The sequence below is a fragment of the Pezoporus flaviventris genome, unplaced genomic scaffold, assembly GCF_033815535.1.
Source record: "Pezoporus flaviventris isolate CSIRO_AGI_PZ_B2104156 unplaced genomic scaffold, CSIRO_AGI_Pfla_v1 ptg000002l, whole genome shotgun sequence".
In the NCBI taxonomy this organism is placed as follows: Eukaryota; Metazoa; Chordata; class Aves; order Psittaciformes; family Psittacidae; genus Pezoporus; species Pezoporus flaviventris.
The window spans coordinates 59,682,453-59,697,300 of NW_026892550.1; the positions used below are offsets into that span (position 1 = coordinate 59,682,453).

At 43.7% G+C, this 14,848-nt stretch overlaps 1 protein-coding gene across 4 annotated transcripts; it reads right to left on the reverse strand.

The window, feature by feature from the left end:
* PPM1K (protein phosphatase, Mg2+/Mn2+ dependent 1K) lies at window positions 1–13,742 on the reverse strand. 4 transcript variants are annotated; one of them, XM_061440916.1, is made up of 7 exons: window positions 13,657–13,742; window positions 10,774–11,267; window positions 10,104–10,204; window positions 2,566–2,731; window positions 1,846–1,990; window positions 694–828; window positions 1–215 (listed from the first exon to the last, which is right to left on the reverse strand). In XM_061440916.1, exons 2-7 carry the CDS (start codon window positions 11,211–11,213, stop codon window positions 84–86), a joined length of 1,119 nt encoding a protein of 372 aa, XP_061296900.1. In that variant the 5' UTR covers window positions 11,214–11,267; window positions 13,657–13,742; the 3' UTR covers window positions 1–83. The 4 variants fall into 4 exon arrangements, with proteins under 4 accessions (XP_061296900.1, XP_061296886.1, XP_061296910.1 ...); XM_061440902.1 differs by having other exon boundaries at window positions 10,774–11,270; XM_061440926.1 differs by having other exon boundaries at window positions 13,582–13,710.
* Between the last annotated feature and the right edge of the window lie 1,106 nt (window positions 13,743–14,848).

Below are 14,848 nucleotides of genomic sequence, written 5' to 3' on the forward strand. Positions count from 1 at the left end.
TCAGCCTATGAACAGATGGGTGTTTTCTCCTGTAGCACACTGTGCCCAAATTAATGGCAGGAAAAGATAGCTGTGGCAGGTCTTCATGCCCACCTCCCGCTGGAAGCAAAACTGCGGCTGAAGGAAAAGTTGATCTCACCATTTTTGTACTTCCCCCACGCTCCAAATGGCACTATGACAACTGTGCTGTTGTCTTCAGTGCCAAACTGTATTGCCTGAAAGAAGAAACAAGCTGTCAGCATAACTACCTTGTTTGGAAAAGGAAAAAAAGTGTCTGGGTCCACATGGGACAGCATGCCCTGAGGCTCAAGAGTTCCTTGCCCCTTCCCAGCCCTGACACTCCATTCTGGTGTGCCCCAGAGCTTTCCATAGGATATGCCACCATCCAGAACCCTGGTGAGAAACTGGCCATTTCTGTTTATGCTGATCATGTATTCAGCACAGGAATAAACTGCAGTTGTTGTCCCATGCAGTTCAGTGGATCATCAGCTAAGCAAGTTAATTGAAATGATGCCTACCTGGAGAGGATGTGGCAACACCCAGGGTAAGGCAGAGGCTGGGTGGTGGCACTAGGGAATGTCTCAAGCAGTGTAGTGCAATTTACTTGAATGTGTGGCTGTACGCTTCATTTTATTAAAACCAACCAACCAAACAACAACAAGCATTTGATGCCAAAATGAGCCCTGGTATTACCTGCTCAGTAACAACGTGGGCAGCTTCAGTGGGATCATGGCACTGGCTAATGAAGTCACAGATCTCCTGACTGTTCACCATGAAGTTAATACCATCTGTAGTGAGGACCAGGAAGCTGTCATCGGCATGCTGCAACTGCAAAAGCACACAGTATGCACAACAATGGAACAAGTGCTGCAAGGCAAATGAACTGCCTTAATTTATAGTACACCCTGTTGCAAAGAAACTTTTCAGGAGATGCTGTGGGCTTTCCTGCTTTGTGTGCAAGCACTAACAGGAACCTCCAAACCCTTGGCTAGCCAAAGGCTGCCCCTTGAATCCTCAGGTGTATCCATCAGCCATACAGACTGTGTTGCTTGTACTGGAGGAGTCTGAAGGTGCTTCCAGTTCTAGGAAGCAGCGCTCTGAATACACTGAGGCCAAAAGACCAGATCCATACATGACCCAATAAAAAAAATGGCTTCCTTAAGGAAGGATTTCAAGAAAGACATGATAGCACTGCAGACTTCTCCCTAAGCCCCCCAAGTCTAGCAGGTGGCATTTAATTAGGACCAACTAAATATAAGTTCCCCAGGACCTGGGAGTGGCATTGCAGAAAACTAACAGAAGAGCCTTCCTGCAAATGTGAAGGCAGATATGCTGAATACCTTCTGAGTGGTCAACTTGTTTTCTGGACAACTAAGGTGCATGCAACTGCCTTTTTCTCCTCCCTTCCTCCTAAGAGGATAAACCTCTACGATTTTTTTGATGAGAACCCATTCATATCCCACCTAGTTCTCAGTGATGGTTTTATATCGGCATTTACATCAAAACTATTCATTTGACCACAATACCCAAACAGACTAACACCTTTGTATTTCAGTAATAATGTGTTGTCTTTCTTCCCTCATGCTGTATTGCATTGTGAGAAATGGGATTTAGAAGTTGATCTGGTTGAATTTAGTATCAGGGCCAGATTTTCTCTCCTGTTAGTGTTAATCTGAAATGACTTAATTAGAATTGGTCTCCAGTTACTTCACCACAAATAAAAACCAGTGCTTGGCCATCAGGCATCACCTGGGCATATCATGTGAATACCACCACCTGCATCAAATACCTGTGGTGTCCCTTAGTCTGAGTGTTGCTGCCCCTGTAAACCAGGACTTCTTTTACCTGAACCCTTTTTGTTTCTGGCTGGGCTATCACACCACTGTTTTTAAGATCCAAATCTCCTATGCTCCGTGTCATTGCAAGTCTACCATTCACATGAGGTTGTCCCACGCTGTTCCAGGTAATGAAGCCACCACACTTCCTAATCCTGTCCAGAGGCACAAAAGAAAAAGCAAGTATGAGTTACTGCTTCACACCGTTACCCCTGTCTCTATCTGCAATTTCTGTCACTAGCTACTGACGCAGAATGGGGTATGAAGGACCTAAGCTGGTAGACTGAGGGCTGGCTTTAGCTGTTTGAAGGGTCCACAGAAGGGATGTGTCTTGGCAAGCTGAATACTGACCTGGCCACCATAGTGCATTTCTGCAGGTCTTGTCTCTACCTTGGCAGTTTTGGACAAGTCTGAGCCAGGTAGTCACAGCTCTGTCCCAAGTCCTAGCTATGCTGATCTGACTGCTGAGACAGTTCATACCCAAGTCTTAGCTATGCTGATCTTACTGCCAAGACAGTTCATACTCATGTAGGGCTTTCCATATCCCCAGTCCTCTAAATGGAACCACGTGAATTAACTGGTGCTGTGCTGCTTTCTGCCCACTCAGAGGTGATCTCGGGGCATTATGTTCAACTCTCTGCTTCCTTCCAGGCCCAACCAAGCAGCAGAACATCAGCACATCCTGACTGAGGCCCTGCCCTGGGAAGCCATATCATTAGCTGACAGGTACCTTTCCTTCTCTTCTTTTCTTTCTGGAGTATGGTCAGTGGTGAGTTTCATGGCCTTCCCCTTTCGACACAGCAAAGCACGACTGTCTCCCACACTTGCCACAACTAGCTCAATACCATCCCGGAGCAGAGCCACTGTTGCAGTGGTCCCAGAGTTCATCAGAGTTGCTATAAATGTCATATCAAAGAGAGAGGTTTTAGCATAGCACTGCCTCAAAGTACAGGACCATTTATAACAGTTCCAATTGGTAAAATGAAGACAACTTGTGCTCTATGTTTACCAGTAAGTAACTGCTTTTACATTTAAACTAAATCTACATCCAAAAAAAAAAAAAGGAAACATGCATGTAGGACTGGGGAGAGAGAGAGGAATTGGAAAGGATGTTTCTGTGCAACAACATGGCTCCATGCAAAGAGGGCAAGTGGAATAAAAGCAGTTACAAGGTACAGTGGCTTTTTTTCAGCTTGTAGCCAAATGTTTTTCTAGCTAGCTAGAAAAACTAGCTCACCTCAAGTTACAGGGCTATCACCCCTGCCCCTGGGCACAGTGACTGTATGGATGATCCACCATAAAGCTGATGGCTCTTCCCTTCTGTTAGGTGGTGAAGTGAGCAATTGAGTAATAGTAATTGTAGCTCCACATAGTTCACCAGAAGAGAAATACTAGATCACTCCTTTACACTAGCCTGTGTCATCCTCCCATTGCTGTCAGAGTGGTTATAATCTCCCTCTGCTTCCCCCAGTCTTGCCAAGAGATTAAGGGTTTTCAGCCAGCAGATCTCTGGCTTTTTCAGAAAGGGACGCTGCTCTCCTCAGACCCTGTCAACTTATTGGAGATCCCAGTGCAAAGGTGAAGTTGGATTCTGCCTCTTGCCTTGTGCCTGCAAACAGCTGGCAGTGGCTGTCATCTGGGCAATCTGCCCTGGGCACCAGTGGGATCTGTTTACAGGGGCGTAAGTGTACATAGGGGGGCAAACCAGAGCCCTTGGTGTTGCCTTCTTTCTCTTACAGCTCAGCTGACTGAGTTCAGAGACCTGAGTAGCTTAACTGATGCAAGTAAATTTAAGGGCTTCTTAAGTTTCTACAACAGCAGAAACAAATAAGTGCTTGAAAAGGAGTACTATGAGTCTGCCTTATTTCAGAAAAGATCTGTAGTTTTATCTGCAGGGAAGGAAATGCCAGAAGAACCATCCAGCTTTCCTTTCTTGTTTGTTTTTTTGAAAGGAGCAGCCTTGTTTTACAGTTAGCATCTTCTGTTCCCCAAACTATGCAAAGGTAACCCAATGAAAGGTGCCTGGAAAGACCTGAGCTATTACAGTAAAATATCTGGCATTTGCTATTGCCCAAAGCACATTTGTATTCACAGCCAGTGCAAATCCCCTTGAAAGGCCCTCTGTAGGTCTCCTGCATTCTGGGCTTTTCCAGTTTTTCCAGGTTTTAAAAGCAAGCCAATTCAAAAGGCATTTTGGGCTAATTTAGGAATGAGAATCCCCAGTTACATTCTTGTTTTCACATCACTAACAGTTAAAGATCTTTTTACCACCACTTCAATGCAGAGCTCAGCTACAATTATGTTCACTCCTACCTCTGGCACTGCAGCCATGACTCTGGGGAGGTGGATGGATCTGAGACAGGACTGCATGTTTGAGCCCAAGGAATGCCAGCCAGTCCCATCTCTGACCAGTTGCCAGCAAACAGTGTACATACAGCACAACACCCTGTGTACTATGGAAACAGAAATGAGAGTGCTCTGGGATTTTGGAGACCTCCTTCCCCAACCCTGCAAGGTCTCAGCACCCCTCTGTAAGTAAAACAGGGTTGGGAGTAAACTGAAGTGCAGAACCCTGAAAGATGCATTGAGCCTTGTTATGCAGAAAAAGCATGGTTTTGATGAATCAAAAAAAACTCACAAAACAGTCTAAACTAAGCTTGTGTTATTATTTAAAACAGGTATTATTACTGCAATGAGGTCTTGGTTTAGCTATAGACTTAACCAACATGTCAATCATGAACATCAACCACAATGACTATGGTCAAATCTTGGACTACATTATGGCTGCCATGCAGGCTATGATATTCGAACTATTTAGATGCCAGTAACTTCTGACTATTCAGGTAAGCACTGACATCCTGTTTCTAATTTGAAGCAAGGTCTAGTCCAGTGCAGGATCACTTTGAGGCACATTATGAAAGCAAGATGCTAACAAGTACCAGTGCAATTAGAAATTTTAGTAGAACCAGTAAAATACCTGTTTTAGCCAGCAGTTAAAAGAATTGAAATGAAGAACATAAGTAAAACTATCTTTTTATTTCACAGAAAATATGTTTTATTTAGACATTAAAATTAATGCAGAACTGCTACTACTCTCCCATTTCATTCCTTGGTTTTGGAGTTATGTTGAAAAACAGCAGTTTCTGAAAAAGTTAAGATCTGTAGTCTTTAGTTCATAAATGGCTAGAAACATTTGGATATTGAGGTGAAGCTGCATCTTTCAAGTGCAAACTCTCTAAGAAAAGAGCCGTGATTACAAAATCAAGGGATGCTACTAAAGAACAAGTCAAGGTAGTGCCCAGAATTGTGGTAATAGCTGTACTGACTTGAGGTTTACATACATCTATTAGTTAAATAGCACTCCTGGAAAAAGAAATGCTGCTCATGCTTTCTTCCTTGGAACACATTAATGATCCGGGTGGGAGTGCAAGAACTAGTAGCTTGGCTTACAAGCCTTACATGATTTCTAGCATAGCTCGAAAACACAGGAATGATGATGGGATAACATTTCTAACACTTTACTACAACTGCTGCTAGGTTATTTATTAATATAAAAATATGTTGCATATATATATTGGTTTTAACAATTAAAGAGTTTATTTTGTTTTCCTGACAATATCACTATACAACTAAGATCTTTCAATAGGTTCTTAACACTCACTGGACAACTTCTACTGCAAGTCATCTCAACTAATGTGACAAAGAGGATGTGGGAACCTTCCAGTAGTCCAGGCTAGGAACCGCTGGACTGCTTCACCTGGGACAAAATTAAGCAGATCTCTCTTTCCACTGAAGCCTAGCATATAGTGTCGAGGGCCTCCAGTTCTAGAGCTGCTGACCAGGTACAGTGTCTGCCACAAATAACACGCACACAGAGGCAAATAGAAAATTCACCCAGGGACTTTGTTCAAACAAAATAAACCTGCAACACTGGAGATGAAAGAATAAGAGCTGCAGAACTAGAGACGTAGTCACTTTTGAGTTTGCCTGCACTTTTCTGCAGGTCATTTAGAAGTACTTGAGGCTTGCACATGCATCTTTTGCAACAGATAAATCAGCCTTGGTATTTCTGGGGAATTAATACCATTCTCGCCTTTTTGCTAAAACTGTGTGACAAAACCAGTTTAAATCCAGTCAAATAAAAACTCATTTTTTGTTGGCTTTTTTTTTTTTTTTTTCTGTGGAGGTAAGTAACCAACCCACAAATCAACCAAAGCACTTTGTCAGTGCTACAGGGCCAGCTGTCTCCTCCATGGCAAGAGTGGCCACTCTAAACATCTTCAGTACAGAACATGGCCCAATCCATTTCCTCAAGGTTATTTATGTATTTTTATATATATATATTCACATATAACACAAAAATGGGGAATTCAAACTAATGCCACCTAAAATGGGCCCATCTTAAAGGCATTGAATAGAAGTACATTAATTGTTCTGTCTCATGGGAAAATAAACACTCCTTTAATAGTGTAATTAGTATCTTCAAATTTGATTAGGTAATAATCAGGATAAAAAGGCTGCCTTTGTAATGGCTTTATGATACATTCAGGTAAAATTTCTGCAGCTCTCCCTTTTCCTCAGTGTTGCAGGTTAACATATTCAAAGAAATAAAAATCATGTGTGAATGGTAACTTAAAAAAACACAATACCAAACCCCACTACTTTTTAAATTTAGTTATTTTAAAACAACTTTTGCTGTTTGCTCAGCACAGTAAGATTACAGGAGTGCCTTTCAAACATAGACACTTCAGTTAATACCTGGCTATGTTTTAATAAGATGGCTATTCCAGAAGTGAGTGGCCAATGTTATCAGAGTTTGATGAACTGAATGTGGAGGTCGATGGAAAGACTCTCTGTTGTCTTCTCCAAGTAGTGGATTACAGTGAACATAAGCAGTAGCAGTACCTTGTAGGACAGCACTAGGCCAGGAGAGGGTTTGTCTTAACATTTCTCCAGATAGATGCTGAAATTTGCTGAAGCATAAAATTCACTTTCTTATTTCTGTCCTTGTCAGGCAAAGCTGTTCGGCCTTTATAATTCAGATTTTATAGCTGGTTCAAAATATCAGAAAATTCTGTCCATCTGGGTTAACAGCTCTCCCATGGATAATGACCTATTTGTTAGACAGCTTCCTTTGCTATGTCCTATGTCTAAATTTAGCAGTAATTTAAAAGTGGATATATTTGAATATGTGGAAAAAAATTAAAATACATTTTTTAAGAGATATCAAACACCATATTTCAAGGCTCAGGCATATCTCTAAGCTGTTAATGATTTGAAAGGATTTAGGTGGAGGACAGATTATCCCACACCTGCCTACAGTAAGTTTCTTATGCTTTTGTGTGAAACAACAGGTACAGATCACTGTCAGAGGGGATACTGGACCACTCCAAAAGCACTAGTGAACCTCACGCCAGATGTAGCTAGGTGCTCCAACAAGGCACATCTCTAGTACTGTTAAATTTGTGCCATTATATGAGCTTTTTATCCTTCAAATAGTAATATAGACAATGTGTCGAACTATATACATGCAATTTTGGCTACAAGGATTTGTCCCAGGACTTACTTTCCTTCAAACCCAGGCACACACTTTCAAGGCTGGTCCTGTGTTAGTAGAGACCTGGACATTCTGAACATGCACTGAGGTTTTTTTTGCAGATATAGTGAAAGAAGTGAACCTGATGGGGTCATCTGCTGGAACAAGACTAACCTATTATTTTCCACTTCATCAGCTATGGCTGCGTTTCACAAGGAGGTCAGTCTTGGGGAGTATCCAGCATACCCGTTACCCAGTGTTACACAACCAGCCATATTTTCAAGATACTTCAGCAACAGCTTGACTGTCACATCTAGAATAGCCACAATTATTCAGAAATTTTGCTGGCAAACTGAATCAGTTTGGAAGTAGGCTTCTAACAAGGATACATACCGAGCATTGAAATTTTATGTAATTTTCAAAACAGCAGCAACAACAAAAATATCCACACCAAGCAGTCAACATAATACTTAATTATTTTAACAACAGATATGCTAAAAGTTTTATTTGTTCAGAAATCCACACTTGTCTTTGCATGCTGTTACTCCACTCTGCTTTACAGCTTGGTTTTCAGCTGGGCAACCAGGCTGGGCTCCTGCAAGAGCTTGCAGGTGCTCAGCCTACCTGAGAAACACTGAGTGCTTGCCAGAGTGTGGCCCTGGCAGATGTTTGGCAACGCTTTTGCCCTCTATTTTGCTTGATCTCAAGCTTTTTTAATGAATCAGGTTTGTCCAGTATCTTGGTAACTGTAGTGTAAATTTGCTGGCATTTGCATTATATTTCATTAAGCAGTACCAGTTAGTTAAATAATATGAAAAAAAAAAAACTATAAACAGTTGAAAAACACTCAACTTGCTGCACAATTTGTCTGTCAGGTAATGTTATCCATTTCTGTAAGTCTCACATATGAAATGCTACAATCAGAAACCATTTTCAGAATAACAGAATAATATACCAAGTACAGTTCCCAATCCTTCTCCTCAAGGAGCTGCTCTGGCACTGAACAGAGGTCACTTCAACGAGCCAAACCAAGAGCTACTCTACTAACAAAGGAGCAGGGAGAGGGACAAATATAACAGATCTTCTTGTTAGTGAAAGGTCCTGGTCCAGGGAAGTACGTAAGACTGTATTTACATGTCTTACTAAAACTGGGCTTTTAGGAAAATGTATTTGCAAGGAGGCTCTTGAATAAAAAGCACATCTGCTCTACTGATGAGCTCATGAGTTTAACTAACTCACCCCATAGATCAAAAGTGACTCTGGACTTCTTTACCACATTTTTTTAAAGGAGGATTCTGGTATAAAATAAAAAGGGCTATAACGGGGAAATGAGCTATATAGATTTAATTCCCCTTTCTTAAGGGCTGCAAGAATTTTTTCCCTGATACCTTATCTTGTACCAGGTAAGGGGAAAGACTCATATCCCTCACAGTGCTGCAACAGTCAGGCTACTGGTCCTGCCAAGAAATATTTGAATCTAAATACATTCATCTAGCAGGTAAAGTGCAGGAAGCCACTCCATTACTTGACTGTATATTCATTGCTTAAGAAAAGTAGCTTGAGAATACAGTATCACTTCAGTCCCTAGAGTGGTTGTTGGTTTCAAGTCCTTCTTGGAGAGAAAACTTACATAGTTTTTGTTCTTCTGAAAATTACCTCAGTCATTTTGCCAGCACCTGCACCAGCAATGGGACAGGATGTTTTGTTTTGTTTGTGGTTTGGGTTTTTTTGTGTGGTTTTGGTGGTTTGTTGGGGTTTGGTTTTGTTTTGGGTTTTGTTGGTTTGGGATTTTGTTTTGTTTGGTTTGGTTGGGTTTTTTTTGTTTGTTTTGGTTTGTTTGTTTTGGTGTTTTTTTTTTTAATTGGGTTTGTTTTGAGGTAGGGAGTTTGGTGAGTTTTTTACTTTTTTTGTTTGGTTTTTAAGACTGGCTAGACTGACTGTTTAAATTGTAACCTATGTCTAAGGAAGCTCTTGTGACAGAACTCAGATGGGGACCTCTATCTCCCTTCTCAAGGGAGCTCTCTATAAGCTCCGGTTGCTGGAACTGGAACTTCAGATGCGCTTTGTCCCTAGACACATATACAAGAACCTGATTAACAGCCAGGACTATGGAGTCTAAAAGGTCTGGTGCCAGCTTTACCACAGCCTTGCCACAGACAACCTTGTTTCCTCTTCACTGCTTTTTTATCCTGTCACACTCAGCTACTCTTGTGATTCTGTTTGTGCAGAAGCAATATCAATTGTATTAATTTTGGCTTATGTTCCTCCTCAGGAAGGAGGTTAGAAAGGGGAACTTTTCTTTTGACACTGTTGCTTTTAACCCATAGGAGTAAAAATTAAAAAACAAAGCAAAACCCCCAGAAAACCAACATCAAAAATCCCCCCTCCAGATTCCTCACACAGTAGTTTTGCTCCTTGCAAATCTAAACCACTCGTTACTAACTTGATATACACTCTGCTTGACAGAATCACATTAGGATGAATTCATTTATGATTATGTTAACATCCAGATTAATAACTCCCCCAGTAAATTTGATATAGACTTTTATAGCTTTTTCATCTTAAGGAGGTAAAACATAATTGTTTCATTTTGCAGTAAGCTATGAGAGCAAGAGCTTATGTTAAATAAAACTGTTTTCAAGCATTTTTCTGGACATTTTACTATAAAACTACTGAGCAAATAAGAAAAACCTTTTGCTCCACACCATACGAGTAGAGTATTTTTTACCTACCATCAGGAGACAGATGAGCATGCCTTTCATATGCTTTGTTGATTTCTAGAAAAGCTTTCTTCAGAACATTTTCCAAGTTCTCCTCCTCGGCAAGAAATTCTCTGGAAACAAACAAGCGAAAATAAGATTAAGCTTCTTTCCAATACATCTTGATCAGTCTTTTCTGTAGCCTTATCTCCTCTGTGCATACACTGAGTACTGCTGGACTTCAGTGAAGGGTTAATAGACCTGCACTGGAAGCATAATTCTGTAATTTTGAAAATACATAAATTCTTCTTCCAACACCCAGGCATGTGACATACAGATACAGAAAGAGTGCATGCAAGAAGTAGGTCAGCAATCACAGTGCCCCCATCTGCAAACAGTCAGTTCACACTCTGTCTGTATTCCCAGTCCTTTCCTGGAAGGTGAGTACAATCGTATTTTCCCCTCTTGTCTTTGCGGGCTTGCTCAATGGGGCAGGCACCATACGAAATAAGTAATTCATAACATGTCTGTTGTAATGGGCTATTTCAGTCCCATGTTCCTGCCGTCCCATTGGGCTAGGTGGTTCTATAACCTAAGGAGAATTAGTAACAATGTATGATGCACTCACTGGTTGCCCTTCAGTCCTAAGGAAGGAATCTTTACTGTAATTCATTTGACATGTATTCACTTGATGCACACTTACTTCATATATTTTTCCATGTACTTATCACAGAAATCAGCTGCTGCTGCCCCACCATGTCCATCATATACTGCAAAGTACAGGACATCCTTTGTCAGCTCGGCATAATGAAACCGGTCTTCATTTTCCTTGCGTTTCCCAATATGGCTACTGCAGCCCACATTGGCCAGGCTTACTTTTGGAATTGGTTTCCCATACTTTATGCTTGGTGGGAGGAGAATAGGTTCATCAATGCGATTGTCCCAGATGCCAAAGGTATCCCATGTGGTAGGTCGCCCGCTCCCATCTGGATCGAAGCGGGAAGCACGATGCTCAGAGGTGGAGCTGTAGCAGGCAGTTGTTGGACGCTTCTCGTCTTGCAAGAGGCGGGATGTCAGCACAGCTCTCCTTCTTACTTGATACCCACCATTCCGTACCAAATTAATTAATGTAGTTGTTGACATAACTTGTCTTTGCAGAGATTTGTAGGAATAAAAGATCTGCAGCTGCTGGAATACCTTCTAAAACAAAGAGAAAACTGATCAGGAAACAAGAAGCACGGAGAAGAATTTTCAGTTACATCATTCAGGAAACAATGTCACCCTTGGAGCCGTTAATCGCGCATAGCACAGCACTGCCTAGAAGAAACTAGAGCTATCTGCATGACTCACTGAGAAACAATCCTACACAGACCAGCCCACATCTAATGGGGAGTACTGCAGACAGATCGAGGTAAGACATTTCTGCTGGCCACCCGCAGAAAGATATCCTGCATTTTCAAATGTTGAAGGGGTTGTGCTGGAACAAATGAGAGTGATAATGACTTTGCTGCATGTCAGCTAAAATATGAGTATGTAAAAATACGAGGTAAGGTTGTGAAAATGAGCTTATCATGCATGCTCTTCAGACAATAGCTGAAACATCTGCACTGTGGCTTCCCAAGGTGAAAGGAAGGAGAAATATCTTTGCTTAAAGAGGTTTTTTTCATTTGCACATGATATTCAGTTCTGTACTCTTCAACAGAGCTCAAAGCTCATTGCTTTACATGCTCTTGGTTTACCTTTCATGCAATATTAGATGAAGAAAGGTTTCTTTACTTAGTACTTGCAGAGTAAGTGTCAAGTTGATAAAAGGCCAGATGTGCTGAGAATCCTTGTTATCGCACCAAACAAATACGGGCTAAGCTACCAGGTGAATGGAACTGACCACTTGGAATTTTAACATTTTCCATTTTAGTAAGGGGTGACATAAACATCAGATCCCCATTTCAGTATACTTACAGGTATTTAAAAACTCGTTTACTTCCTTGGGTTGCTTTTTCTTTTCTGTTACCTTTGACTGGTGATAACTGTATGTTAACTTCCTTCTGTGCAACACAGCGTGACCAGGTTGAAAGCCTGTCAATTAACAAAACCTGCACATGATTTCACTTCTGTCAGCTTGAAAGCAGAATATGAAACGTTAGGTATCTTTTCATTTCCCAGTATCCACAGCATGAATCTGAAGATTAATCCAAAATCCCAAGATAATTAATGTATTTGTTCCCTATCAAATTCAGCTCTCAAAAGGCCTTTGTTTTTTTCAGGAAAGCATAAGGATTGATGACAGTTTTGCTTTTCAAGTGCGTCTGCAAGTCATGAGTAGGAAGCTGATCTTTAGTTTCTGTGATGTAAATAGTTGTGCTTCCAGTCGGACATAAAACAGCCTGTGCTTTCCTAACTGATAGGTTTGCAAATGCAGGGCAAGCCTATCTTGGGAAAACAAGCCCAAGGTGTTGGGAGAGGGGGGCACTGGTGTTAAAGCCAAAGTCCAAGACAGACATTTGGAGGTGGATATCTGTCTTGAGGTGCTCCATCTGTGCCTGTTAATCTGTACAGCTTTAGTTTTCTTAATTTAAAGAAATAGTTCCTACAGTCAGACGCTGAAATGCAATGCTTAAAGCAAATGGAGCAAGTGATTAAACTGCAGCCCAATGTGCATGGTGCCCTTTTTACAGCCCGGCTGCTATTTGACAGATGGAAATTTCCCAGACTGCAAGAAGGGGGTGAGGGGAATAGAAGAAACCCGGAAGAAAGAGAAGGCATGCCTGCTGCCCCAGGGGATTAGATGTATTCTAAAAAGGAATTTTAAACTCTGAGCACGTATAACTGCTCTTGCCCTGCATGCTTTCCAAGCCCCACAGATGTGGGTAGTACTGATATCTCTGTATGTTAAGCTCGTCTTAAATCAGAGGGGTTTTTTAAATCAGTGTCAATATTATCTCACCCATTGCCTGACTAATAAACTGCACAGGCTGCAGCCGTTTAGAGGTCTCTCCTGCTATTTCCTAATTACGAGTTAGCACCCCACCAGCTGACTAGGGCTGGCCTGGCAGCGCTGTTCGCTCCCCCGAGGAAGGGCTGCTGTGACACCAGCAGCACAGCTCTCTAACGCCGCCCTACCGCACCGGGAGCGCTGCCTGTGCTGTCCCCGGACTGCAGTGAGGGGCTCCGCAGAGCCGGGAGGGCAGCGCCGAGGCTGCTCCTCGCCGCCCCCCTGCCAGCCTGTCTTCACGGCAGATGGTGTCCATCAGTTCACTCCCTCCGGCCTGGCTGCCGGCCGCCCCTAGCAAGGCTCGTGAGGCTGCACCTGCCGCTGCCGGGAGGGACCGGTGTCGGTAAGCCGGAGCGGAGCACGCCTCCTTCCCAAATCACGCCGAGGCCCGCGCCGCCCAGCTCGCCCCCCTCGCCGAAAGGGGCGAGCGGAGGGAGCCGTTTCCCAGCCCTGGGTCCCCGCCCCGCTCCCCTCAGGGGCCGAGGGCACCTTCCCGCGCGCTCCCCTCCCCTCCCTTACCGCAGCCCCTGAGCCGTGCAGAAGCTAAACCTTGGTGCGGCCGCCGGGCTGCCCCGGAGGTGCGGCGGCCCCTACCTCCTTCCGCGCCCCGACAGCCGGCGGCGAGCTGCGCCCCAGCGGTGCAGGAGCAGAGCAGACACCGCTGGCCGCCGCCCGCTGGCAGGGCCAATCTGGCGGCGCCTGGGGGCGTGCCGCCGCGGCCCTGCCCTCTTCGCCTCTCCCAATGGCAACAACAGCTGCGGCCGAGCCTCCCCCAGCGCCCCCGCCCCGCCCGCTTCTCTGCCGGCCGTTGGCCCTGACGTGCTGCCGGGAGCCGCTCGGCGCGCGGGGCCCGCGGGAGGGTCGGTCCCTGAGGCGGCTCGTGCCGGGACCGTTACGAAGGCCCCGCCGCTGCCTCCTTCTCATAGAGCGCTGACCCGGCGCCGTCCTCTCCCCGCCGAGCCGGTGCCGTCCGGGTGGAAAGCCCAGCCGCAAGGACAGCAGGCCGTGCTGCAGCTGCCGCGGGCGGGCTGCTCAGGAGCACCTTGTGGAGAAGTGCTTATGTCGTTAAGGAGAAACATGGCGACAGGTTTAAAATGCGTCTGAGCGTGCTGCTCCGAGGCGGCTGTTGCTATGAAAAATCCCCACCGCCTCCTCCTTACTTGCTCGTCTCCAAGTGTCAGTTTGAAGAGGTCATTTTGCATGGCACTACTGGCATAGCCTTCGACCTCTGATGCAATCTGGTAAACGATATGGCTCTGATTACAAAAGCCTCTGAAGCACACCTTCCCACTGGCCTCGTGCTGTCCACTAGAGAGGAGTACTTGAGAGCAGAAAACAGGAGAAAAAAGCTGCTGCTGCGGTTTCCATAGGAGCTTAAGGAGGTCACTGCCAAATTTATCCTACATATTCATCAGGTAAAGGAAGACTTTTTGGGGTCTTTCTTTTTAATTTCAAGAGCATTCTGTCTTCTAACTTTCATTTGTGACTGACTTTGACCTCATAAAAATCCCATTAAAATGTGATACTGGACATGCAAATTTACAAACTGACAACTTCAATTTCCCAAATAGGGACTTCACAAAGACTTCATCAGTATTTCAGGAAACCAAGTTCTTTGGTCTCCTGACAGTGAGCACAGCTTCTTAAAAAGTGGCACCTATGGATCTTTGTCTAGTGCTGTTCTTAGGTGACATTCTTACAACGCTGCCTTTAATATTTATCATCTGCCTAATGACACAGTCATGTCACCTTACTGTGTTCTGAACCAAGCTTAGTGATAGCTCTG